General features: G+C 41.6%; 1 protein-coding gene across 2 annotated transcripts; it reads right to left on the bottom strand.

The window, feature by feature from the left end:
- Positions 1-201: 201 nt before the first annotated feature.
- On the bottom strand, positions 202-24,651 carry recql4 (RecQ helicase-like 4). Of its 2 annotated transcripts, none has more exons than XM_034210473.1 (28): positions 24,046-24,651; positions 23,816-23,849; positions 23,587-23,705; positions 23,348-23,494; positions 23,114-23,265; positions 21,487-22,609; positions 21,329-21,411; positions 21,144-21,243; positions 20,671-20,860; positions 20,313-20,423; positions 19,038-19,202; positions 18,839-18,931; positions 18,629-18,765; positions 18,404-18,487; positions 16,974-17,162; positions 16,503-16,685; positions 8,855-9,056; positions 8,484-8,677; positions 7,500-7,583; positions 7,263-7,400; positions 7,052-7,168; positions 6,592-6,856; positions 5,691-5,820; positions 5,384-5,544; positions 4,901-5,078; positions 3,463-3,616; positions 3,249-3,357; positions 202-595 (listed from the first exon to the last, which is right to left on the bottom strand). In XM_034210473.1, exons 1-28 carry the CDS (start codon positions 24,127-24,129, stop codon positions 474-476), a joined length of 4,848 nt encoding a protein of 1,615 aa, XP_034066364.1. In that variant the 5' UTR covers positions 24,130-24,651; the 3' UTR covers positions 202-473. The 2 variants fall into 2 exon arrangements, with proteins under 2 accessions (XP_034066364.1, XP_034066363.1); XM_034210472.1 differs by having other exon boundaries at positions 19,038-19,205; positions 24,046-24,650.
- Positions 24,652-25,620: the final 969 nt, after the last annotated feature.

The raw sequence follows: 25,620 nt of genomic DNA, 5'->3' as shown, positions 1-25,620 counted from the left end.
TCCCATTTTGATTGCCTCATATCAGTCCATTTCTGGGTCAAGACGTTTCATTCCATGTCCTAACCTCAGCCACTAAAAACAAATAAGAGCTTTTCATCTGTGCGACACAAATTCAAAGACATATTCCTGAGGCATTACAAATAAATGGGGGCCAGACCGAGCTAGAAAAATACAAATATTTTATTTTTTATTACAGACCACTTCATTTTCTTTTTTCTTTTTTACTTCAAATACGTATAAAAACTAAACATTTTAGAAAACACAGCAGATAAATTCATTCAACATGATCATCAACGTGATATTATATACAAAACAGGTGTTTCTGGCCAAATCTATTGAAACCCGACCTCACAAGTGAGTGAGTAAGTGATTGATGCACACCTGTGTATGTGCACACCTGTCTATGTGCACACCTGTGTATGTGCACACCTGCGTATGTGCACACCTGTGTCTGTGTGTGCACATTTGGTCTCTCACTTGAAGTGAATGATCTCCTGAGTGGCCAGTCTGATGAGCTGGTTGAAGTCAAACTGGATGTACTTCCTCCAGTAGCGCCGGTCCCTGCCGTAGATCTGAGCAGGAAAACAAGGGCTGCCTGAAACACACAATTAGTTTTCATCTTTGGTATATTCAATTCCTTACAATAAAAAAAGGTATAATATTTGACATATCCGCATTGAAATGTATAAAAACGTCTACAATAGAATATATTTAGTTGAGGTCTGTCAGTTTGTGAGGTATGTCCATGGTAACCGTTTGTTTTAATCTGTGTCATGTAATGGCAACACATCGGCATTGTGGTTGCTAGGAGCAGTTTGTCTAGATATGCCACATTTTTAGCAAACCTTTTTTGATTTTGGCCATTTTCTATTATATAATTTAACTGGGTAAAGGATTTTAGTCATTGGACACCTGAGTGTGAAGTCATCAGTAAAAAGAAATTGGGCAAATGTTATTGGCAGCTGAACAGCGTCAGAGAAAAACTGATTAATAACATGACTTTTTAATCGGTTTGAATAGCCTGGTTCATTTGTTTTGGAGTGCCTCTGCGTGTCATTTGCGTATGTTTCTTGTTTGTTTCTTTGCCATGTGATATGTGATCTCTGTTCTGTATCTATGACTGATTGACCTGAATGTTTTATGTGTATTATCTCGATGCCCAAGACAAATTTCTCCTAAGGGAGACAATAAAGCTCTATCTTATCTTGTCTTATTTAGCTCCAAGTAAAAACCTCCAGATGTATCAACACTGAACGAATCAAAACCTGGAGGAGGTTAACTACAAGGAAAGATTCCTGTGATCCCACGCTACGGAGATGAAGGTTTGTGAAGATGTGACAACCTGCTAAAGATGAAAGTACTCCTGAGAAGACAGAGAGGAGATAGTTTGTAACACAGTAGGTGTTTTGTTTGTGTTTAAGATGAAATTAGAGAGATAAATAAATACCCCTAGTATAAAAGAGAAGGCTACAGGTGGTGTGTTTCTCTCTAATAAAAGTCAACTTTGTAATGTTGTTGTATGAATCAGATAATATCATTTATATTATTGAGGATTTGCTCTTTTGTATCCTTGCTTCTGAGTCCAGCCTTACTGAGGTTTAACAACGTGGATCTCACTAAAGGTATTCTGATTCTCAAAGTTTATTCATTGAGCCTTTAGCACCCTCTAGTGGTTAAAAAACACTTTGTCATTTTGACTGTATAACCTGAGGCCTGTACTACGAAGCCGGTTCAACCTAACCTGGATATGTTTGAGTTACCCGGTTTAGCTAATCCAAAACAAACGCGCTCTCCCTAAACTGTCCTACGACGCTGGTTATCAACTCGTTAACTCAAGCCAGCCGTACCCTATCTATTTAGGTGCGCGTTCACATGAAAGGGGTGGTATTTGGAGCATTCGACCAATCACAAACATGGACAAGCGTACTGACAGCGCAGCGTCATACTTCCTGAATGGAAAGTCAACTATATAATTAGACAAATATGAAGACGTTAAACTTTAAACATCCATGACTTAAACACTTGATCCAGGATCAAAGTCACATAGTTGCACCTGCAAGGTGAATACAGCTGGCAAAAGAAAAAGTGTTTGAATGCGTACATTAACAGGTTTATGATATCACCCCCGTCCAAGACACGATCTGACTTTAATTATATTTGACTCGAGTGTTTCGTCAACTTAATGTGTTGCTTAAAATAATACTTCTGCATACAGTATGTGACACTGTGAGTGTTGCACGGCCAGATACGGCTCAGCTGACTCAGATAAGGAAATATAATATGATACATTATGATGTGATATCATATGAATGATAATGGGACACATCGATGTCTGCACTCACAGTGCCGCAGACTGTACGTAATGTTACTTTGATCCGGTTACTTATGTTGTGATCTGACTACTTTTAAATCCAGACTAAAGACTTTTCTTTTTGCCGCTGCTTTTAATTGAACTATTCACATCTTAAACTGCACTGTCACTTTTAACTTGTATTTTTTCTTTTAATGTTTATTTTATTATCTTTTCTTTTTAATGACTGATTTTAAATGCCATTTTCTTAATGTCTTTCATTTTTTGTAAAGCACTTTGAATTGCCTTGTGTTGAAAAGTGCTATATAAATAAACTTGCCTTGCCTTGCCTTGTGGCAGATATTTAAGTAAGCTTTCTTAACGCTAATGTTATAATAGTCAGATTGCTCTGAAGATGGAGGTGATATTCTATTAATTTTCACGTTCACACAGTCAGTTGATTTTTGCCGGCCGTCTTTCCTGCAACGGCAGTTTTTCTGTATTTCCTCTATCCTGTAATATGACTTGATCGCTTTAAACTCCGCACACTGAGCTCTGATTGGTCAGCAGGCGGTGCTTTCACTGAGTTGATCTCTTATCCCGGAACCTAACCTGCTCCGGACCAGGCTAGCCGTTCAGCATAAGTTACCATGGAGATCTAGCCCGCTAAAAAGAGAACCAGCGTCGTAAGACCGGAAACCCAGAGTTTTCCCTGAAGTTAGCCGACTAAGCGAAAATCCGGCTTCGTAGTACAGTCCTCTGCTCTTTGAAGTGGAGGCTCCGAGTGGACATGTTTTTATTAGAACAACACTACATGTTATATATGCTGTTTGAAAATATCTTAATTGAGTTCTCTCTATTAACCTCTAAGGTCATCTGTGGTCACCCTAATAACATACTTATATAATAAAGACACATATTTTGTTCGAGCATCATCAGATGTATGTGTATGTCTCACCTATGCCGTGGAGGATTCTAGCAACAGCTCTTCCAGAAAACTTCTCATCACTCCGGTTGGAGAGAAAACTTCTGATGTCCGCTCTGATCTGATTCTCCCAGTCTGAAAACTACAAACACACAAAAATAACAAGTAATAAGTAATCCTCAACATCCAGAACATTTAAAGACACTAATTCAGCCGATAACTCCTGATAACCCTCCTGTGTATTTACCTTATATTTGTCGAGCTCCTCGATGTACACCGGTGCGAGCATCTGGCTTAGGTCCCGCCTCTTGTCGAAGTATTCGGACAGAAGGTCTTTCAGCCTCAGACTGCGACTCTCATCCAAGTCGTCGACACAGGACGATGCACTCGGAAATGCAACACTGCAACACAGCGCGCACACACACACACACACACACACCATTAGACACACACACACACAAGGTAAAGTAGAGAAGTGAACAGACAGAGAGAACACACACACACATAGTTGTACATGTGAGAAAAATAATTGCTGTTTTATACAGTCCCATCTTATTATTTGGACATTTTGCAGGACTCTCTAAAGCAGGGCTTCTCAAACTCCGGACCGAACTACAAATCAATCCGGACCGAACCCTGGGTCCCATTAGAAAAAAATATATTATACAAAATAAAAAAATTAAAACGTTCTGATTCTGATGTAAATTCATGTATATTTTCTTGTGTCTGACGCGTTGTGAGAATGAATGTGCATATATATATTTACTTGTGTGCGCGAGCGTGACACGCATTGCAGACCGCAAGTTAGCCACAAATGTACCTTGACTTTCTAATGCTTCTAATGCCTTTTTTGCAGAAGTTCAAGGCATTGGCTACAGACAAACAGTGCCATTTCTCCCACTAGTTCAAGCCACCATACTGTATGTATTGAATGTGTGAGTATACAGGGGCGCCGTTTGCCGACAGGCAAGTGCATGGACCAGAAGGGGGCCCCCAAAGAAAGTAGATTAAGAAGGTCCACAGCAACGACAACATGAAACACCCTTTAATTTACTGCAACGACATGTCGGGAAACCCCCTCAAGGGGGCCCCATGCATAGCGCTGTAAGAAATTGCTTCTTAATTTCAGTTTCCGCACCGCTCCGGGGGGGTTGGGGGGGGGGGGCATTTATCCGGACCAGTGACCTTGTATAAAATTCACAAGTGGACCTTTCATAAAAAGGTTTGAGTACCCCTGCTCTAAAGCATTTGCCAGCTTTTAAAAGGTTTAGGTGTCAAATTGACATTGTAAGGTACATTGAATTAATAGGTGGTTACTCACAGACTTCATACCAACCTTTATAAACCTATATAACAAGTAGGAGTCATAAGGAACAACACAGTCAAACAATATCTAGCATTATTTCATCATGAATTATATTTTGAATGATCCACTGATGGATAGGGTTTTATAAAATCAAATAAAAAGAATGAGCATCTTTGATCACAAATTCAGATGAATTTACTTCTGATATTTGTCGATGCAATCTGGGAACAAAGCAGGCAAATATTACAGTGAGGAAGGAGAATAACGATTGATCTTTCAGCTTTCTCAAAACTATTTTAAGGCTGTGAAAAACACCTTTGCGAGTTTCTATAATACATTTATCTTGAGGGTAATAAGCAGCTTTGGTGTATGCGTTTACCTCTTGAAGGCCTTGAAGGAGGAGGTGAGCTGGTAGATCTGCGTCTTCTCCTGGTTCTGGACTCGATTATAGAGGAACTGACACACTCTGTCCATCTCCTCGTCGCTGAGGTCGCCAAAGGATCGGAAGTAGAACGATATGGAAGACAATTCAACGCTGACACCGCTACGGCCTCCAACTGAAACACAAATGTTTTGTTTAATATATATTTAATATTTGTACACAAATACACGTTTTCTGCACACGGTAGACAAGGTTAAAAGCAGACGATATTTGATTGAGAGCGGTTCAACTACTCGTGTTTGATTTACTAATCTTCACCAGTGCATTCTTATTTGATTTTATTCAACAGTGACGTATTCTTCTTGCCATAGGTTTTGCTTTTACTTGCTTAGAACTGTGCAAACCAATATCTACCCCGAGGAGAAAACATACCAGACAAGAGAACAGACCCAGAAAGTGTGTATTAGTGCTATCACATACAAGAGGACCACTGCAGCTGTCGGAGTCCTCTCTTCACAAGAGATAGCTGCCATCCCATAGTGTCTGCAACCTCAACGACATCGAACTCCAGCTGATCACACGTCTCCACTCGCTCGCCCGCCATCCGCATTCTGGCCAACACCACAGCAATGGGAGGGCAACTGTGACACATCAAAAAGGAAGTAAATAATGTAAAACGGGACAAATATGATCAACTCAGCACAGTATATCTCTGAAAATAGCTGACCGTTAAATGTCTTTATATTTATATAAACATTAGAATATACTAAGGAATGACAAGTCATACATTTTAGTGAGTTTCTGGAGTTGTTTGGGTCCACTATAGCAGCCGATTTTACACACAGACAGCGTGGGGTGGAGCAGCTCCACAAAGCGCTGGGGGTGCAGCTCCAGATAGCAGAGCAGCGTTTCTACACCTGGAACACACAAAGGAGAAAGACAAAGAATCTTTTTCTTATCGTTTCTCGAATTACTTTTTTTCCTTTCTCTGCATTTGGAGCCCCTTGCCTACTTTCAACTACATATTTGCTCTGAATGTTTTGTATAAATATATCCGTCTCTCTACAGGGTATATGCAGGAATCCTGAAGTCAAATGTAAGAACTTTTAAGACCCTTTCCATAAATGTTAGGACCTCATCGCCACTTCGAGTTTTAACCGGTTACCTTGGCGACACACTTTACCTCACATTGACTATACACAGTATTGATTGTCCTTCCTCCTTATCTTCCAACCATTTGGACGCAAACTTGCATTTCCCCATAACGATATTGTTTAACAACCGGCGTAAACGGAGCTTCGCGCGCTATCAAGCAGTGAGCGTGCCATGTCCTGTTCAGATGACGTCACATCCAACGTGATGCCATAAATAAACTACACAGAATCACACTACACACCTACGCAATGATTACATTCAGGCAGACTTTAGAAAACAACCTCTTTGGACAATGTATATACTTATTGAAAACAAGCTACAAAATGTAATACCTTGGAAAATGCCGTTTAATACTTTTTAATAGCCTTCATTTTGGCTTAATTGATTTAATCAACTTTTAATACTTTTTAAGACCCCGTGTACAACTACGTTTCTCTGAATGTTTTGTATGAATATATCCGTCTTCCTAAACATCAGTTGATTGTTGGAATCTTAACTCGTGTACTTGCCCTGTGTGCCCTGCTTCCACTCACCTTCCTCTGTGACGTCCAGAGCCTCCACAGTTGCTTCCATGGGAATCGCTCTCTCATGCGTGTGACAGACCCGCTCTTTGGGCCAATCAATGCTCTCCTCTTCCTGGTCCTTTAGCCAATCAGCTTCTTGCGACTCCCCATCCTTGGGCTTTATCGAACCCTCGGCTTCTTCATGTTTAACTCTCTGCTCCTCCAGCTGCATTTTCTTTCCTTCATCTTTACAGTCTTGGAGAGGGAGCTCTGCTGCCTCTGGATGTGACGACTCCTTGTAATAAAAACATAGCATTCACTCCTTTTGTCCAAAATATTTGTTTCCTATATGAATAACTTTATAAAATGTGTGCTCGCTGGAAAACAATCTCTTCAATTTCCTTTCTTGCAGGTTTTGACTGCACATTTGTTGGGCAAAGGAGTGAAGAAGAAAGAGTATGAATACATGATAACCCTTGTTCTTTATTACCTGTGCAGTTGACGGTTCTGATGAGTCTGTATGTTCCACATCCTGCTGAGTGGGAGCGCTCAGGTTCTCTTGATCGCACCTATCCATCATTTCCATCATCTCCTTATCTTCCATGTCCTTTTACACACAGATAGTTTTCACTTAGCAGCTTTATCTTTATTTGTACTGTATTTAGACCACACACACACACACATTTGCACAAGAGAGGTACCTGTTCAAGCGCCTGTTGTTTCTGGTGAAGCTGTTTACATTTACATGGAGGGAAAACTTTCTGGACCAGTTTCTTTACTGTGAAGTAGTCCACCGTGTCCGAGTGTATATGCCGACGGAGCTCATGGAGGTCCTCCCCCTACACACACACACACATTAATTTATGCTTCAAATGTACAGTGTAAGTGACTTTAACAAGAAGGCCATCATAGAGTCACACAGTTATTGACAGTGTTACCCCAGGGTTCAGAAAGAGGTGACAGTGTGCGGGCTCTCCATCTCTTCCTGCCCTCCCGATCTCCTGGACGTAGCTCTCAAAGCTCTGAAAAAAAACCATTAACCAGTAAGACAATACTGATTAAAACGAGACTTTTGGACTCAGAGTTTCTTTGTTGTTGTATTATCTGGGTAAATCTATCAGATGAAAGTACCTCCTATGTATATTCACATTTGAAACGGGTGAAAAACCGGTCTTTGGAATGTATTTCTTGACATGACAGCTGGGCAAACCCAGTCTGATAATGAAGATCTATATAACATGATCAATGTTGGGGAATCATTTGCTTAGGCATTCAACCTTTGACACAGTTCATCGTTTTCTCTTTCTTCTGTCTCTTTTCCCGTGGCATAGGTCTACGACCTTGGGTATTGCTGCTATCTCTCTTAAGGAGGGGCAGCTTGGGCGCATTGTTGTTGCCAGCTTATGACCGAGCACACGCTGACATGAGATAGTTCATTGTTCATTGTTCAGGGACATCTAGAAGCCTTTCTTTTTAGGAACGTAGGTTCCCTGACGCACATTATTTTCTATGGACGACAGCCTTAGATAGATTCAGGGTCCATATTTGTTTAGTCTCGCTGATAAAGAATGTTGATTATTACACTCAGAACTAGTTCAAACCTGGAACTACAGAAGAGTTCTTTTGTGGCATCTCAACCGTGTGGTCAAACCGTGGCCCGTGACATGTCGTGTGAATTCTCCGGCCGAAGCTCCAAATAAACCGTCAAGTGTTTGCCATCAAAGCTCCAGCTCTCCTCGTGTCTCTCTTTGAGTCCTGACTCCAGTTGCTTCCCCCACAATCAAAAAAGGTTCGCTCTTGACCACATAAATGATTCATGTATTCACACCTGATACAATTGCAGAAAATATGTAGAAGTTGCAACGTGATCACATAACATTTGAAAAGCTTTTGTTTTTTGAATAAATAAGATCACTACCCACTTTAGGCATGTTGTAGTGGATGATGCCGCGGACGTCAGACTTATCCAGGCCCATGCCAAACGCCACAGTGGCCACCACGAGTCGGAGCTCCCCGCACATGAAGTTGTTCTGGACGCGACGGCGCTCTGAAGAGGACAAGCCGGCATGGTACGACTCCGCCTGCCATTTCAGAGGTTTACGAATCTTCTTCCTTGCTAAATGGAAGATGGAAGATGCACCAAGTCAAAGAGGGTGCTGCTTTTTGAAGGATGTAATGTATGATTGAAATCTAGCATATTTGATTACACCTCTGCCCCGACCATTATCCCCTCTCTCGGCATTAGATATGAATAAGTTATTATTTTTAAAAATAAGTATTATTCCATCCTTACCCAAGTCTTTCTTTTTCTGTCCTACAGGGTTGTATTCTGCCTGACTGTTGCTGTTTATATTTTTGTTTTCTTTCAGGATCACTCCTTGCAGGCAGGTCCTGAGCAGCGCTGAAATGCGAGTGGTCTCCTCTCTTCGAGTACAGTAGACGATGATGGAGTCCAGACAACCAAAACGATCTCCTTTCAGCAAGGACACTAAAGCCTTTATACAAAAAGACAGGAAAGACAGAGATAAACATGAAAAGAGAGTTTTTTTTTGTGATCACATTTTTATTGATGTTAATACACGACATGTACAACTACAAGCACAACATTTTTTTTTTTTTTCTTAAATGAAATAACAAAGTACACAAGAGGAACAAAATGAGATAAAAATAATTACTTACAAAATATACAAAATGCAGAATTCAGAAAACACAAGACAACGAAAATAAAATAAAACAAACCCTACCCTCCCTCCCAAACATATAAACACACACAGACAAAGACACACACACACATATAAGGTGTTCGCTGTTGGGTGCCAGCACTCCATCAGCGCTATCAGACAGGAGTGTATACCATCACTAACACACACACACAGGGAAACGCAAAGGTCGCAATTGAAAAGGCTGTGGATTATGGAAAGGGAGAAATCATTCTAAAAGATCTTTGAAGGAATCGACTGCAGAGCGCCAATTGTTTATATTAGTGTCATTTTACCTATTTAAATCGGGCAGTTGACAACTCTAGAGATGCAAGGACCCAGTGTCTGAATGTGAGGGAATTAGGAGGCTTCCATCGAACCGCAACCATCTTTTTTGCAGCTGTTAGGTCAGCTAGTAAGATGCGCATTTTAAGCTTGGTGATATTGAGCTTTGACAGATCATTCAATAGTAGGGCGGGTGCAGTCACCGGCACTGTCACTGAGAGCACACGTGACATGCCAGAAGCCACTTTAGTCCAGAATAGAGTGACTGGGGGACAGTCCCACATCATGTGCATAAACGTGCCAGGGGACTTCATAGTGCATAAACTACATGAGGGATCGTCTATCATTTTCATACAGTGAAGTTTACGCGGGGTAAGATATGTTCTGTGGACATAGTTAAAGTGGATCTGTTGGTGATCGGGATTCCGAGAAGCTTCTTTTATGCTTGACCAAACACCGTCCCAACTGAAATCAGGGTCTAAAACTGGGCAGTCACGTCTCCATACTCTGTCCAGCTGTAGGTTATCGTAGGAAGCCTCCAGAAAGAAATTATACAGTGTAGACACCATACCCCTGTTTTTCCCTTGTACAGTAAACAACTTATAAAGAGGATGAACAGGTATAGGTTGTTCCCATGGGACACCATGTGCCTTGAGAGCAGATCTGAGCTGCAAATAGAAGAAAAACGAGCTACCTGGCAGATTGAACGCACTCTTAATTTCTTGAAAGGAGCACAAGCCCCTGTTATCATAAATGTCACTCAAGTGGTGAATACTGCTGTTGCTCCAATGAGAGGATGAGACAGGTCTCCCACCAATTAGCAGACCTTTATTATCAAATATAGGAGAAAGTGTGTGCCACTTGCAGGAAATCTTACATTGTGATTCAGCTGTGCGCCATATCTTGATGAGATGTGAAACTATAGGGCCAAAGCGTAGTTGACATTGCCTATTTGTTAAATTGGCAAAAAGGATATCCTGCAGGTTCCAAGGTTGTACGATATTTTCCTCTATATTACGCCAAGAAACGGAAGCATTAGGGTTAAGCCACACCAGTAATGGACGAAGCACAAATGACCAAAAATACAATTTAATTAGGCAAAGCCAGACCACCACCTTCCCTCCTCCTCTGTATAGTGGATCATTTCAGTCGTGGACGCTTTGAATTCCAGATAAAGCGCAAAATAAAAGAGTGGATTTTTTTCCAATAGTCAACCGGGGGTGAGAGGGGGACCATTGAGCTGACAAAATTAATCCTGGGTAAAATGTTCATTTTGACTATAGATATTTGGGGCCGAAGATTGTTCGGAAGGCTAGTCCATCTTTCCAAATCCATCTTAATCCTGTTCCATGCTTCTGAGTAATTATATGTTACAATACGATTTAAAGATGGGAACATTTCTATCCCAAGATATTTAAAGTGCTGGACAACTGGGACATTGGGTGGAAATTGAAGCATTTTAGCTGACTCATTAAGGGGTAAGAGGGCAGATTTAGACCAATTAATCCTAAAGCCAGAGAGACAACCAAACTCCTCACAAATAGATAACAATACAGGCATAGATTGAGTCGGTTTCTCCATGAAAACCAGAATATCATCTGCGTATAGCGCCACCTGATGGTGAGTGTCACGAACAGAAATCGGATGTATACTAGGGGATTGGCGTATCATTTGGGCTAGAGGTTCAAGGGAGAGTGCAAAAAGTGCTGGGCTCAGTGGACATCCCTGACGGGAAGATCTAGAAACAGGGAATAACGCGGAGGATAATTGCCCAGTGAGCACCAGAGCTGAGAGATTAGAGTACAGCACCTTAACCATATGTATAAAGCCATTACCAAAACCCATTTTCTCCAGCACAGACCACAGAAAGGACCACTCTAGTCTGTCAAAGGCTTTCATTGCATCAAGAGACAGCACCGCTGCCGGGTCTTTTTTGTCTACTGAAGAATCTACTATATGGAGAAGACATCTAACATTATCAGCAGCTAGCCTTGACTTTATAAACCCAGTCTGATCACAGTTAACTAAAGTTGGCATATAATCCTGAATGCGCCTGGCAAGCACTTTTGCAAATATTTTTAGATCCGAATTTAATAAACTTAGAGGCCTGTAACTAGCACAATCTGTCGGGTCCTTATCCTTCTTTAAGAGCAAGGAAATCAAGGCTATGTTCACGTCCCTCGAAAAACTGCCTTTATCTATCGAAAACATTATCATATCCAAAAGTAGTGGACCCAGTTTATCCAAAAATGCTACATAAAATTCGGGAGGTATCCCATCTAAACCTGGTGATTTGTTTCGTTGCATGTTGCGTTCTGCATCTTTTAATTCCTCTAAGGAAATGGGATCATCAAGATGGGTGGAATCAGTGACTGCAAGCTGTGGTAAGTCTAGCTAACCGAGAAAGGCGTCGCATCTATTCTTGTCCAACTGAACTTGTCTGACTTATATAAATTGGAATAAAAGGTTTGAAAAGTCTCATTTATTTGCTTTGGCTCAGTTGTGACATTACCATTCAAAGATTGAATGGAGGGAATATCTGCAAAATGCTCACTAGACCTGATTTTTGAAGCCAAGAGGAGACTGGGCCGAGACCCGTGGAAGTAAGAGCGCTGCCTAACCCTATGTATTAGAAATTCTGATCGTTGTTTCAAGATACCATTTATTTCCTTTTTGACAAGTTTACGTTTAGATGCCGTTTGTTTAGAGTAATTATTCTGCAAAATGGAGTCAAGACTAGCAAATTCTGCTTCCAAAGCCTGTAATCTGGCGGATCTTTCCTTACATACATTTGAAGAGAACAATATGGTATTGCTTCTTATAAAGCCTTTGACTGCATTCCATAATATTCTTGGGTCCTCAACTGAACCTATATTTAATAGGGATGTAACGATATACCGAATATTGCGGTAAATAAACGTCGCAATACCGTCGTGAGACTGACTAAATCTACCGCGGCAAGCAGCCGCAACATGGCAGCAAGTAGGTTACAACATGAACATAAAACAACAGAACACAAAAGGACATCGTATTTACAGTGCTACATTTACACACCTAGAGACATTGACAAGTACCAACAGTATATGTATATCTCGCCCTGTCAATAACCTCACCTTCTTGGCAAAAACTGTATTGTTTTTGAAGTGGTGGAGAGACAATGCACAGCTTGACCCACTGCTGTCACCCATGGCCAAAGCATATCTCTCCGTCCCACTGAGGTGGCGTTAGACTTTTTCGCTGTCCGTCATTTTGACAGACAGGATCGTAAAATGTCCGTCATAATCCCTTATTGCCTGTCGGGTCTGAACTGTTCACAAGAGAGCACGCTCGTGAACTGTCGGGGGGGGGGCGGTGTTATGCCGTGTGTGCATGCACCTCGCGGGAGCGCACACAGCGTAAAGCAAAACCTCCCAGACATGTGTTGATCTGTACGGCAAAGTACGGTTTGGAAACTATATCATTTCCTTTTGGAGGGCATGCATAACACGGCATAACACCAGAGCCTCGCTGCGGGGAAACGTTGGCGCTGTTCCGAGTTTGTTCTAATCTGTCAAAATGACAGACTGCTTTCAGATTTTTCCGTCATTGATAAATAAAATATTCGGTTAACGCGACCACTGCTGTCCCAGCAACATCAGTACCAAGCGAGAGAGTTTTTTCCAGAGCAGGGGATATTGTAAATGCCCAAACATCCCAGCTTATAAATACCTGGAAATGTGGACATTCTCATATTCCTAAAAACCTGTCTGATGATGCTGAGTGAGTGACTAGTGAGTTTGAGTTGAGTTACTTGAAAAACTAAAGTGAAACTTGATTTATTTTATTGCAGGGTCTGATTATTAAATGTCCTTGTGTATTTGTGAGATGCAGTGGCACAAAGAAAATGCCTACTTTGTTTGGTAGTACTATAGGTACAAAAACACTGGTTTTCTTATTCCAGTCTGTTACTGTCACTTTGTTTTTGACACTTTAAAATACTGCTATCCTACTAAAATGCTGTACAAATCAGATTTATTATGTAATAAAGAAACATTTTCCGAGTAAGAAAAATGTTGATTGAAAAAAAACAAATTGAATTTTTTTATTTTTTATTATTCAATATCGCGATAAATACCGTACCGTGGACTTGTTATCGCGATATTATCGTACCGTGAGTTTTTGGTATCGTTACATCCCTACTATTTAAGTCAAGAAATTCTTCCAATTGTTCTTTATATTTTCCATTTCCTAGTAAAGTGGAATTGAGGCGCCATCTAGTGGCGCGCTTGGATAAATTGCCCAGAGTCGCACAACAGAGTACTCCCTTGTGGTCTGAGAGGGCAATAGGAAGCAACATTACATTATCGACTTTCTGGAAAAGTTGTGGAGAGGTAAAAAGATAATCTATCCTAGAAAAAGATTTGTGTCTGGCTGAGAAAAATGAATAATCTTTAACCTGTGGATTAAAAGCTCGCCACATGTCCACTAGTCCCAAACTCCCAGCCCAAGACTGTAGCGCAGCAGTAGCCGACTCCTGATCTCTAGAGGCTGTTAAACTTGACCGTTTATTTGAATTCCATACTGCGTTCATGTCCGCTCCCACCATGATAGCATACTCGGTTAATTCTAGCCTTTTTTTAGTTAAGGTATCATAAAAATCCTTATCAAATGTATTTGGGGCATAGGCAGAAATAAGAGCCACCTTTCTCCCATAAACTTCCACCCTGGCAATAGTTATCCTCCCTGCAGTGTCTGCCCACATGTCCAGCACCTTAACGTTCAAATTACATCTAGATACAATGGCTACTCCTTTGGTTTTGGAGTTAGCTGAAGAGGATGTGATAGAATTTATTAGCAATGCGGCCGGAATCTTTACTCAGCAGGTGCGTCTCTTGTAATTTTACGGCGATGTAACATAGTCAACACACTAGCTCGCTTGTGAGGTGCATTCAACCCATCACAGTTCCACACAAGAATAGATAAGTCACCCATTGGGCTGCACTGCTCTGGAAGATGTCAACAATAAGCTGAGTGGAACGTCAGATGATAAACAACCATATTTACTAAACCTGTAAACGAGACCAAAATAAAATGGAGTCCCTCCCCACATAAGCAATCCGAGAAGATGTAAGCGTTTCCCATAACTGGACAAAGACAAAAATAATACAGTCCCCCATACATTTCCCCGGTAACAAAAACAAGATGATACAGAAAAATAAAGATTAAAGACGATACATAAAATAACTAAATAGTACATTAAACGGATATTCCTAAATTGATCCGTGATCTGATTGGATATGGGGCTGCAAAAGGATTATACCTACCCTTCAACCCAGTACTTAAAGCTTACTAAACCGTTGTTAACAGACTAAATGAAATAACCTAAGGCAACAATGAGCTTAGTTATTAGAAGAAAAGAGAGCAAAAAACGTAAATAGGTAACATCATAGCATACACTGTTCCGATAACCAACGCACATCTTACCGGCCATTGTCCATTCACATCCGGCATGCACAGCGGATCCGCCGTGATATAGATCAAAACAAAAAGCCGGCTGTGTTTGTATTAAAGTCCAGAGTCTATTACGTGGTGTGGGATCCAAAAATCAAGCAGTAGGCTCGCAAGTTAGTCTGATCAGCCAAACAATGATAAACAACTATCCGTCCCCAGATGAGTCCAGCGTCAGACAGAAACAAATAAAAAGAAGCCTGCAGAAATAATCCAAAACTCTGTAAGAGATCCCAGACCACGCAAAGCAGTGTGCATTTAATCTAAAACAGCGACGCTATATAGTCCAGCAGGTTCCAAAAGACCGCTATTCGCCGTCAGACGAGCGCCCAGGTCCCGGGTCCCCGTCCCCACCGGTTGGTGCATCCTGCACTCCTGGTAGGGAGACGATGAAGTCTTCGGCATGTCCCGGGGAATGAAATGTCTTAACTTGACCAGCTCCCTTGACCTTCAGTGTAGCGGGGTAAAGGAGGAAAAATTCCACCCCTTTGGCATGGGCGGTATCCATTGCCCGGGAGAAAGCCTGACGACGTTTAACAGTGTAGCTGCTGTAGTCAGGGGAGAAGCGGATCCTCCGTCCATCAATCGTGAGCGGGGCTTTCTTTGCGGCACGGAGTATGTCTTGGCGGGTGGTATAACGGAGAACGTGAAAATCAAAGTGCGGGTAGCGCCCACCTGCTTCTTCCTGTCGTCGCTGTAGATACGATGAGCTCGCATTAACTCGCCCTTCAGATTACCTAAGGAGGGGAACCACATTGGAAGCGAGTGTGTCAGAAATTGTATGGCGTTAGACCCTTCAAGTCCTTCCGCTAGCCCAGTTATACGGACGTTGCATCTTCTGCTCCGGTCCTCCATGTCCGCTAGCTTGAGTTGCATACATGTCCAGCGTATCCTCGTGGGTGGCTAGCATACCCGAATTTTTCACCACATCCAACCGTATCTTGCCCATCTCTGCCTTAACGGTGCCGATGCTTTCACTCAGTACCATCAAGTCCGTTTGGATAGAAGTCAATTTCCCCTCCGTCTCCCTCCCCATCTGTTGGAGTTGGTCGAAGCGCGAATCCAGATAGCCTCGTTGCTTCTCAGGCACCGTGTCGGCTAACGCCTCCATGTCAGACTTCCCCCTCGTCTCGGGACCCTTTTTAGGCGGCGACTTTTTGCTCGATTTAGACATTGCCTTCGATCAAACACTCATAGAGGCTAAAATATATATTTTTTAAATGGTCTCAACGGTATATATTTACAGAATTAGCATCACTGGGTTGAGCGAGTTTAACCTATGCTGCCATCTTGTCCAGCTGATCACGTGACTCCCCATGAAAATAAAGTTGAAAATGTCCATAGACAGACAAAGGGACAGATGGAGTTCTGGAAAAATACTTTTTCTCCACCGACTACATTTTTAGACAGAGCATCATTTTATATTCCATGCATTGCTGAAAGGCACAAGAAACATGCAACCCTACACACCTGATCTTTTTCTCTATCCATGGACACAGACATGTGCAGGTTCGGAGGCACTGCCGCAGATCGGATTGCGATGCCGTCTTTATCGTTGATGTTCAGATGTCGTGCGATGTCCATAGCAGTGGAAAGTGTGGCCGTAGCTGTGAGTCCCAGCAAGCACTGCACTCCCAAACGCTCCCTAAGTACCTACAGTACAGACACACATAGATGAATTGCTGTCCTTAAAACGAAAGGAATATTTCAACAATGTAATCTATTGCAATATGTTTTTAAATGTGCTCAAATTGGGATGTTGACAACTTCTTAAAGTGTCTGTACCTTATTTACTTTTGGTTGAATTGCTGTCCTTAAAACGAAAGGAATATTTCAACAATGTAATCTATTGCAATATGTTTATTACCATCTTATATTTAGATGTCGTTTTTCCTCAAATGAACTTAAGATGGTTAAAGAGACACTCCATGATGAACCCACCTTACAGAGTCTCAGGTAGCAGGGTCTGAAGTTGTGCGACCACTCTGAGACACAGTGAGCTTCGTCAATACAGGCGAAGGCCACAGGAGGGAGGTCCTGAGCAGAGGGGAGACACCCTGCACCTGAGCCCCCTCCCCCCACCAGAGCCTCCGGGGAGAGCAGCAACACATGCACCTCGCCTGCCTTCACCTGCAGGAACAGAAGAAGGAGAAAAACTTCACATTTTACCATCCACTCAATAAATTAACATTTTGCACACATGTCTGCACAGCCCTCCACTTTAAAATATAATACACTGTAGTTTGCCATATATACTCATCGTTTTAAGTGTTTTTGCTTTTAAGCTTTCAAGTTTATTTGTATAGTTAAATTAACATTTGGTGTAAAGTCTCTAGCATCCTTTTTTAATGCTAAATTGTTTCTTAAAAATACTTGTTTTTTATTATCATTATATATTTCTTTTTTTACCTACTTTGCAACTTGTTTTTTTAGATTGTTTATGTTCGCACCACTAGATACCAAAGCAAATTCCTTATGTGTATGTGTAAACGTAACTGGCAATAAACTTCAATCTGACTCATTTAGTTTTGGTTTTTTGGCTGGTGAGTGAAATCAACTTTACTAGCAAATTGCACTACTATATGCATTTATTTTAATCACTGTGGATTTGGGAACTGCAATGATTTAACAGGGCATTGATGTACTGGTATTGTGGTGTCTTAAAAGAGGTCAAGTTCGCAGTAAAACTCAAGTTAGCAAATATCAGGTCCCTGCTTCTCTCACAAGCAGAGTATTTTTGTTGCTTAATCTATGGTAGGGCTAACCCATACAGGGGTGGGGCTCAAATCAGTATTTGCAATGTAATTACATACACGCTATATCGCCCCACTTGACAGTGAAACGCCACACGTGAGGTTTAGATTATTTCCCTGTCTCAATCAGAATGGAACTGTATGAAATAAAACTGCACATTTGTCTTGTAGTAAATAAAAAGGGATCGCTGTGAAGGTGACGTATCATAGTACACGTTGAAGATCCAATGGGGATACTGAATGGCGGTTCCGATTGATCTCATCAGTAATGCATGACGCAGACCCAACGTTTCGTTGCTCTGATTGGCTGTAGGTCTATTGAAATTGCATTCGGAGGCATTTTGATCTGACCATATTGCATCAGTAACGTGCACTTGTTGCTACAGCAGGATCAGTTTGTGTGATGTGGACACGACCCGTATATATTTTCGCAAGCCGTTTTCTCAACATTTAGCTTATTATTTAATTTAATTTGCTTACTTTAACATCATTTTTCGTGGTGGGGCTAAGCCATTTCTTGGTATGGCTGTAGCCTACCCCAGCGCCGCCACTGCTCACAGGTAACTCTATCTGAGCCAAAGATGTTTTTCAGAATTAAATCTTACAATTGCCACGTACCTTTTCTATCGCAGCTTCTCTCTGTTTCTTGCTCATGTTGGAGTGAATACAGGCTGCCTTCAGATTGGCTGGCAGGCCAGACACCTTAATGCAGAGAAAGACATTAACATCAAGATGTGTCGTGTGCATAACTGCTCAAAGGGAGAGGGTACATTCTTTTAATAATGGTCGATTTCTTTAGGTGTTGTCTTTTTGTTGTGGATGCATGTGTGAGAGGACGGCTACCTGGTCATCCATTAGTGAGACTAGAGGGGAAATGACCAAAGTGATGCTATTCGATCGCTTAGCATACATGTAGGCTGGGAGCTGATAGCACAACGATTTACCCATCCCTGTTGACAACACTACCAGGGTAGAGAGACCTGGAGGAAGAAGGGAGACACATTATTACAAAGATCTTAGATGTGTGATTTTATCTGTGTGTACTGTGCATACCTGACAGGATCCTCATGATAGCTTCCGCTTGTCCGGGTCTAAATGACTGATAGCCGAGTTCTTTCAGGGCTTCATACAGCTCAGGAGGCGCTTCTAAACGGACACATATTCCCACAAATGTGTGAGCTTTCGAGCAAATGTTCTGAGTCTATTTTTTATTATGTTGTTTTTAATTACAAGGAACAAAGTAAATGTTTACCCTGGACTTTCCCATCATCTGTGAGAGGAAACAGTGGTTCCATTGGAGGTGGAACAACGGGACGCTCATAGTCAGGACGAATCACGTTCAGCAACACCTCGTCTTTAGTGTTACCGTCACCCTGCTTATCCTGGGACGGCTGCTCCTCTGCTGCACTGGAAGACGCTGCTGGAACACAGAAACAAAGCAGGATTTAAACACACGCAACAACAAAAAACACACAAAAACATAAGCAGCAGTTTTCTTAAACATTCTGATCCTATTTTTAAAGTTGTATTGTTGTACAAAATTGCAAAACCTGAAAACCCGTAATATAATATTGTATTTTATTGCTGCTAAAGTGATTAAATCACTCGTATGAAAAGATATGGTGGACAAATTGTGTTAAAGGTCCCATGTCATGGCCATTTCTACTGATCATAATTCCATTGTGGAGGTATACTAGAATAGATTTACATTGTTCAATGTTCCAAACTCACATTGGTTTCTCACAGCATCTCTGTATAGTATGTGTGTATTCACTCTCTGTCCTAAACGGCTTGTTGGAGCTCCTGCCCCCCCTCCCTATGAGCCCACTGTGTTCGGATTGGTCAGCTCGCCCACTCTGTTCTGATGAGTCCACCACCGTTACAGCGGTACATCAGTGATTATGTGTTACAATGGCGTTAGCAACCAGAAAATGACACCAGCAATGACAAACAGATGAGAATGCTGCGTGGTGGGGCCTGGGTGCCGTGTTGGAGGGACGTTGCGGGGCTCACTGCTGGAGCGGACAGTGTGAGCTAGATTACTGGTGTCGTTTCCTGGTTGCTGCGTGGGGTCTGCGAGACAGCGAGACACCGCGGAACTCAGCCTGAGCACACACACAGTGTGTGCGGAGATCCGCGGAGCCGCGGCTGAGAAAAGATAAGGCTGAGTGAGTGTGTGAGGAGCACCGAAGATTGGTCCATTTGGACCAATCCCTGGAGCCGTTACGTCACTATGACCAGGAAGGAAAAAATTGAAAAAGAAAGATCTCCAACGAGGCGTTCTGGGGCAGCATAGACAGGTATTTTCTGTGTTAAGAGTTTTACTCGCTACAGGGTGTACTTTGAGGGTTTGTGACTCTGCAGACCGTTTACATGCAGAAAAAGCTACATAACACTATAAAATAACTTTTTTATACAATAACTATAAAACGTGTTTTATAGTTATAACAAAAACTCAAATATACAGTAACCGTACTAAAAGATAAATTAGTAAAGGTCAGTTACACAAAAAGTTTGACAGGCTTACCCATCGGCTGAGGTTGCAGTGTGCCTGTTGCCCTGGCAACCTCCTCCAAGGTGGGCAGGTCAAACGGCTCCTCCTCAGCGGCCTGGTCCTCGGCAGCAGAAGAGGGGGGGACTGCGTAAAGAAACAAGAGTTCAGAGGTTCAGAAGATGTGGACAGCTGCGTCACTCTTACGGCCCATACAGACGGTAAGGTTATCAGCGATTAAGTTAAGAATTGTGACACAATAAAAATGAATTGAGGAGATGAATCGCTGATGAACAGATGAGTCGACCCCCTGTTGTCAGGAAAACTTTAAGTATTACTGAAATTGATCGTTTTTTGTTTAACAAGCAGATTAGACATGTCTCTGTTTGTATACCTGGTCCCTTGCAGTGGATGGCCCAGTGTCCGGTCCCTCCACACTTGTAGCAGGTGTCCCCCGACTGACTCATCCCCCCTCTGAAACCTCCTCTGTGTCCTCTCCCTCTGAAACCACCCCCTCCTCCTCTGCTAAGAAATCCATGTCCACCGAAACGTTCGCCCTTCAGCTGGAACTTCTCCATGTATATCTAAAGAACAGAGTACAACAGTGAAAGACGCTGGATACATTTTGTATTATGACAACTCGTGTTAACTGTACGAATGGTTTCGAAAGTACAGAAACAAATCTATTTCACACGAGGATATGTCTTCTTTTCAATGATTTGGAAAGGAATCACACAGTAAAGACATGTTTTTTATAATTAAGTGTCTTGATCATCATCACACCACACACCGAGTTAGCAGGCAGGAAGTTCAGTTGAACCCTTTATGCTTTGATTATATGACATGTGCCACAAACACAACACGTACCTGTTTGCGTAGACCAGCGCCTCTGAGAGCGTATCCTTTGACATGGGATTTCTTCTTCAGATTTATCTTCACAAAGTTACCCTCTGCCCCTTTCATGCCTCTGTAGAAATAAAGAATGGTTTGGAACCGGAACACAAATGGACGTGTTTTAACGACATGTTGCAGCAGGGTGTGTTTAGTCTTACTTGACTTTGGCAGGCTGAGTTTTATACACCCTTCTGGCTTTATAGTCCTCCTCTATTTCTCCTAACAAGTTCTCCTGAGGAAGCTGGAAAGAAGAATAATGTATTGAAATCATTTACACAGTATGCACAGTATGCACATATGAGTATGACTGACGTACCTTTGTTGGTTCCTTGTTTTTTTTCTCTTCTTCTTCTGCCTCCTCGTCTTCATCTCCCTTTTTCTTGGATCTCTTTTTCCTCCCTCCTTGTGGAGCTGTGCTGGGGTTTCCATCAGAGATCTCCCCTTTCTTCTTACCATTCCTCCGCCTCTTCTTCACTCCTTCCTCCTCCGGCGCCTCTGCGTCCATGTGCTCAGCCTCTCTCTGCCTTTTCTTCCCCTTCTTCTTTCCACCTTTGGATTTGTTACTCTCCTCATTGTCCTCTTCTGGCGTTAAAGGTGGTGTCAGTCCTCTTTCCATCTCCTCAATATCTTCCTTCTCTTTTGCTTTCCCTTTCCTTTTCCCTTGATGGCTTTTTCCAGTGTGTTGTAGAGAAGGTTCTGGTTCACGTCCACTGACTGTTTTGTCATGGGTAATGCTCTTAGGCTCTTTAACTTCTCCCGAAACTGTTGCTGCTCTTCTTTCTTCGGCTACATGTATTTCTTCTTTTCCAGATGTCTCCTCTTCTTGTGCTTTAACTTTTGTTTCTCTTCCCTCTTCACACTCTCCTCTTTTCTCCACATCTATCTCCACGTTGCCTGCTCCAGGCTTCACCTCAGCCCCCATCTCTCCGAACACCTGACACCTCTCCAGCCACTTCTTGTCAACAAAACTCAATCTGCTGGCAGGAGAGGGCTTCCCTGCCATTCCTCCTCTGAAACCAGCAATAACCTGAGGGCTTCCCCTCAAGCTGATCAAAGCTCCAACACCTGCCTCATCATCAACTTTATGAGGAGTTCTGAAATCGGCCACATCTCCTAAAGCTCCTATACTTTCATTTAATTTGCCCGTGGCTCCTACATCTCCTCTTAAAGTTCCTGGCCTACTTGGAGAAGATAATGATGACAACAGTGAAGAAGATCTGGCTGGAGAGGGAGCTAGATGAGAGATATTCTGATTTTGTGAACTAATAACTTTACTAGTACAACTCTTACTACTTAGAACACTAGGACTACTGTAACTAATAGCAGCACTTGCAGGTTCTTCACAAGAATCTTTGACAGATTCAAAGGGTGCACACGGCTCTTCAGGCTCCGCTTTCTGGGGTGTCTTTGAAGCCAGGCCCTGGGGTGTGTTAAATCTTCTGTGAAGAAAAACACAATTACAGGGAAAGCTAATAAAAAAAAAAACTGTCTTAGAAACTAGGAGCATTGTTATTAAAGAAGAAGATATTCTCTTTGTATTATTGTCAAATAGATATCTTTCTATTATGGACTGTCGACAAGCAAGGCATTTGAAGATGTGACTTTGGACTCTGGATATTTTATGTATTAGATTTAATATTAGATTAGATTAAATGCGTTGTAGACCTCAGTGGAAATGTGTCTTTGGTACAGCAAATGAACATAAAATAGGTACATATAACAGTATACAATACACATAGTCAGTAAAAGTGTGCAGGTATCAAAAAATAAGTAATATAAATAATAAAAGTCTAAAATAAGTGTTCCCTCATGCCTGTATGGCATAGGGAATTTAAGACTTAACAATTCATCCAACTATAATAGAAATGTGGTTTCATATTGATCAGTTAATATATTGCCCTGATAATATGCCAACATTACAATACCTTCTTTCCTTGAATTACCTTGGTGTGAAGGGGCTGGATCTGGGTCCGTTGAAAGGGTTCTTCACAGGGGTCGCAACAGGGCTGTTCGTCTGTCCAGTTAGTCCATTTTTCAGGGAGTTAAGAGGCACCCGACCAGGAAGGAACGATTTCTTCAGTGAGACAGGTCTCTCCTGGAATATAACCAACAAATATCTTAACTTATCCCAAGTTTCTAAGTAAGCATTTCTCTTACCACCATATTGTGTGCCTTACCTTGCCGAGTGTCCCCATGTTGTTTTTCAGTTTCATGCCATAGTATTGGGCAGAGGCCTGCAGATTGTCTCTCTCCTCGGCTGTCAGTCTGGGAGAAGGTGCAGGCTGTGAACTGCGGTTCAGATGGGATCCCCAACAGTCTGCCTCCTATGAAGAGCAATGACAAGCACATAGTAACAGATATAGGAAACCACTTGTCTTACTGTCTATTTAGCTATAAAACACACTTTCTTTAGTACCTTCTGTGGTGTGTTGACCGCAGCTGTAGATCTGGCCTGTTCAACGTGTCCACCGCCTGCATCACTGCTGCTGCTGTTGTCTTTGGCTTGTTTCAAACTGCGGTACTCTTTATACAGGTCTGGAATTAAAACACACAATATAGCTCAAATGCTTCTGGCTCTAACCGGATCATCTATGCTTCAGATGGATTAGATATACAGTATGTTGCAAGTTATTGCTCATACTCACTCCTGGTCTCATCTGGAGCTTGATCAATATCCTCCTGGAAAAAAAAGAGCATTTTAATAGCTAGTTATTATGAGGTATAAGGAAGAGAAACATGGATATAAATATCCTGTGGACAAACAAAACCAAATTGAAATAACGATTAAAAACATATGACATGCATAGTAAGTTAAAGCATGGGGTTGACATTATTATTATTATTACTAGCAGCTAATGTTTAGCATTTAAATCACCTTGTTTGGTTTCCTCTGGTGGTCTGTGACAAACCCCTGCTCCCAGGTTTTCAGCTGAATTTTTACATCGTTGTATCGATCCATGGTAACGTATACTGGGACAACACGTCTTATCTTATTTAACTAACTTTAAATAATTGCATATGCATTTAGAGCATAGGGTCTGTCAGGCGAAAGTTAACGTTGCAGCAACACGATGTGCTAGCTAGCTGAAGTTATAAACGCGACATTATTGCTAACATATCTCTAATTTAGCAGCGGAAACTGCTTTTTTGTAACCGTAACACTTACTCAAAGAGACAAAACCCCTACAGATGTAGTTATTGCTAAGTAAACATATCAGTAAACTACACTAAAGGCTTCTCTTCCGCTGTGTTTTGTTTACGATTTTCCCGCGCCGGTGTATGACAGTCTGGGTTGCCAGGTTACTTCCTGTATCCCCCATTCTCACAACAAAGTTTTCTGTTTTTACAGCAGGGTACTTTATCAAGCGGGAGAATGTATAAGCGATGACAAAATAAAGACAGAGGATAAAATACAGTAACAAAAAAAGAATTGTATTTGCATAGCTTTGAATCTCTTGAATTTCAAACCCATGCCTTTAGTTTTACTCATGGTTTTACTCTGTCAGGCAGGTCAGGCATCACTTCCTGCAGCATCCATCAACATCCTCCTGCTTCTTAAAGGGACAGGACGAAAGACAAATGTAGGCCCAATCCCAAACCACCCCCTCGACCCTACCCCTCCGTGACGGAGTGAACTCCGTCTGTAGCCACACTCGCAGCTCAACGAGGCTCCCTCCTGTCAGATGGAGGGAGTAAATACAGCGGCAAGCTTTGGGACAAACTCCCCTCTCTCCGGCAGAAACAGGAAATGCCGTAACTGTAACAACGGTTTCAAATCAGCATCTCTTTGACAAAAAATGTAAATTAACTAAAATAAAACTCCAAACATCTTTAATTGTGTTTTTTGTAAAGCTCTTTTAGTTTTAAACCTGATATTTATAAGCTTCTTAGTTTTTGCAACAGTCTGTAAATATACACAACCTATATAATAAAATGCACACATTTACCTTTTTCTAGACTAAACACAGGTATGATCATAAGTTAAAACATATGAGGTTATCATGAGGTTGTTAACATCGTTTGGGGGTAGGGTGTAGGGGGCGGTTTGGGAATGGGCCATACTTTAATTTCACCCAACATGTCCTTTGTTTGTTTGTCAGCTAGTTAGAATATACAGGTTTCAGAACAACCCGATACACATAATACAGTATATTGATTAATATAATAATATAATGAAAACAATGGGCTATTCTGCATAAAGATAATTAGTTTTTGCTACTACTTTAATGCAAAATATATGTAATATTTGGTTTTGGTTTTTTTTAAGTAACATTTTATGTGGAACACTGTTTCTTGTAACATAGTATTCCTGCATTGTTTCATTGCTACTTATACTAAAGTTAAGAATCTGAATAATCCTCCACCACTGAATTGTTATTGTTAAAAATTACACTTTGTAATTAAAACGTTTTCAGACTTAAATGTCAAAATAGGTTATTGTTCTGTCACT

The sequence above is a fragment of the Gymnodraco acuticeps genome, unplaced genomic scaffold (genome assembly GCF_902827175.1).
Source record: "Gymnodraco acuticeps unplaced genomic scaffold, fGymAcu1.1, whole genome shotgun sequence".
In the NCBI taxonomy this organism is placed as follows: Eukaryota; Metazoa; Chordata; class Actinopteri; order Perciformes; family Bathydraconidae; genus Gymnodraco; species Gymnodraco acuticeps.
Note: the sequence above shows the minus strand (reverse complement) of the source record. Positions and strands in the feature narration are given on the sequence as shown.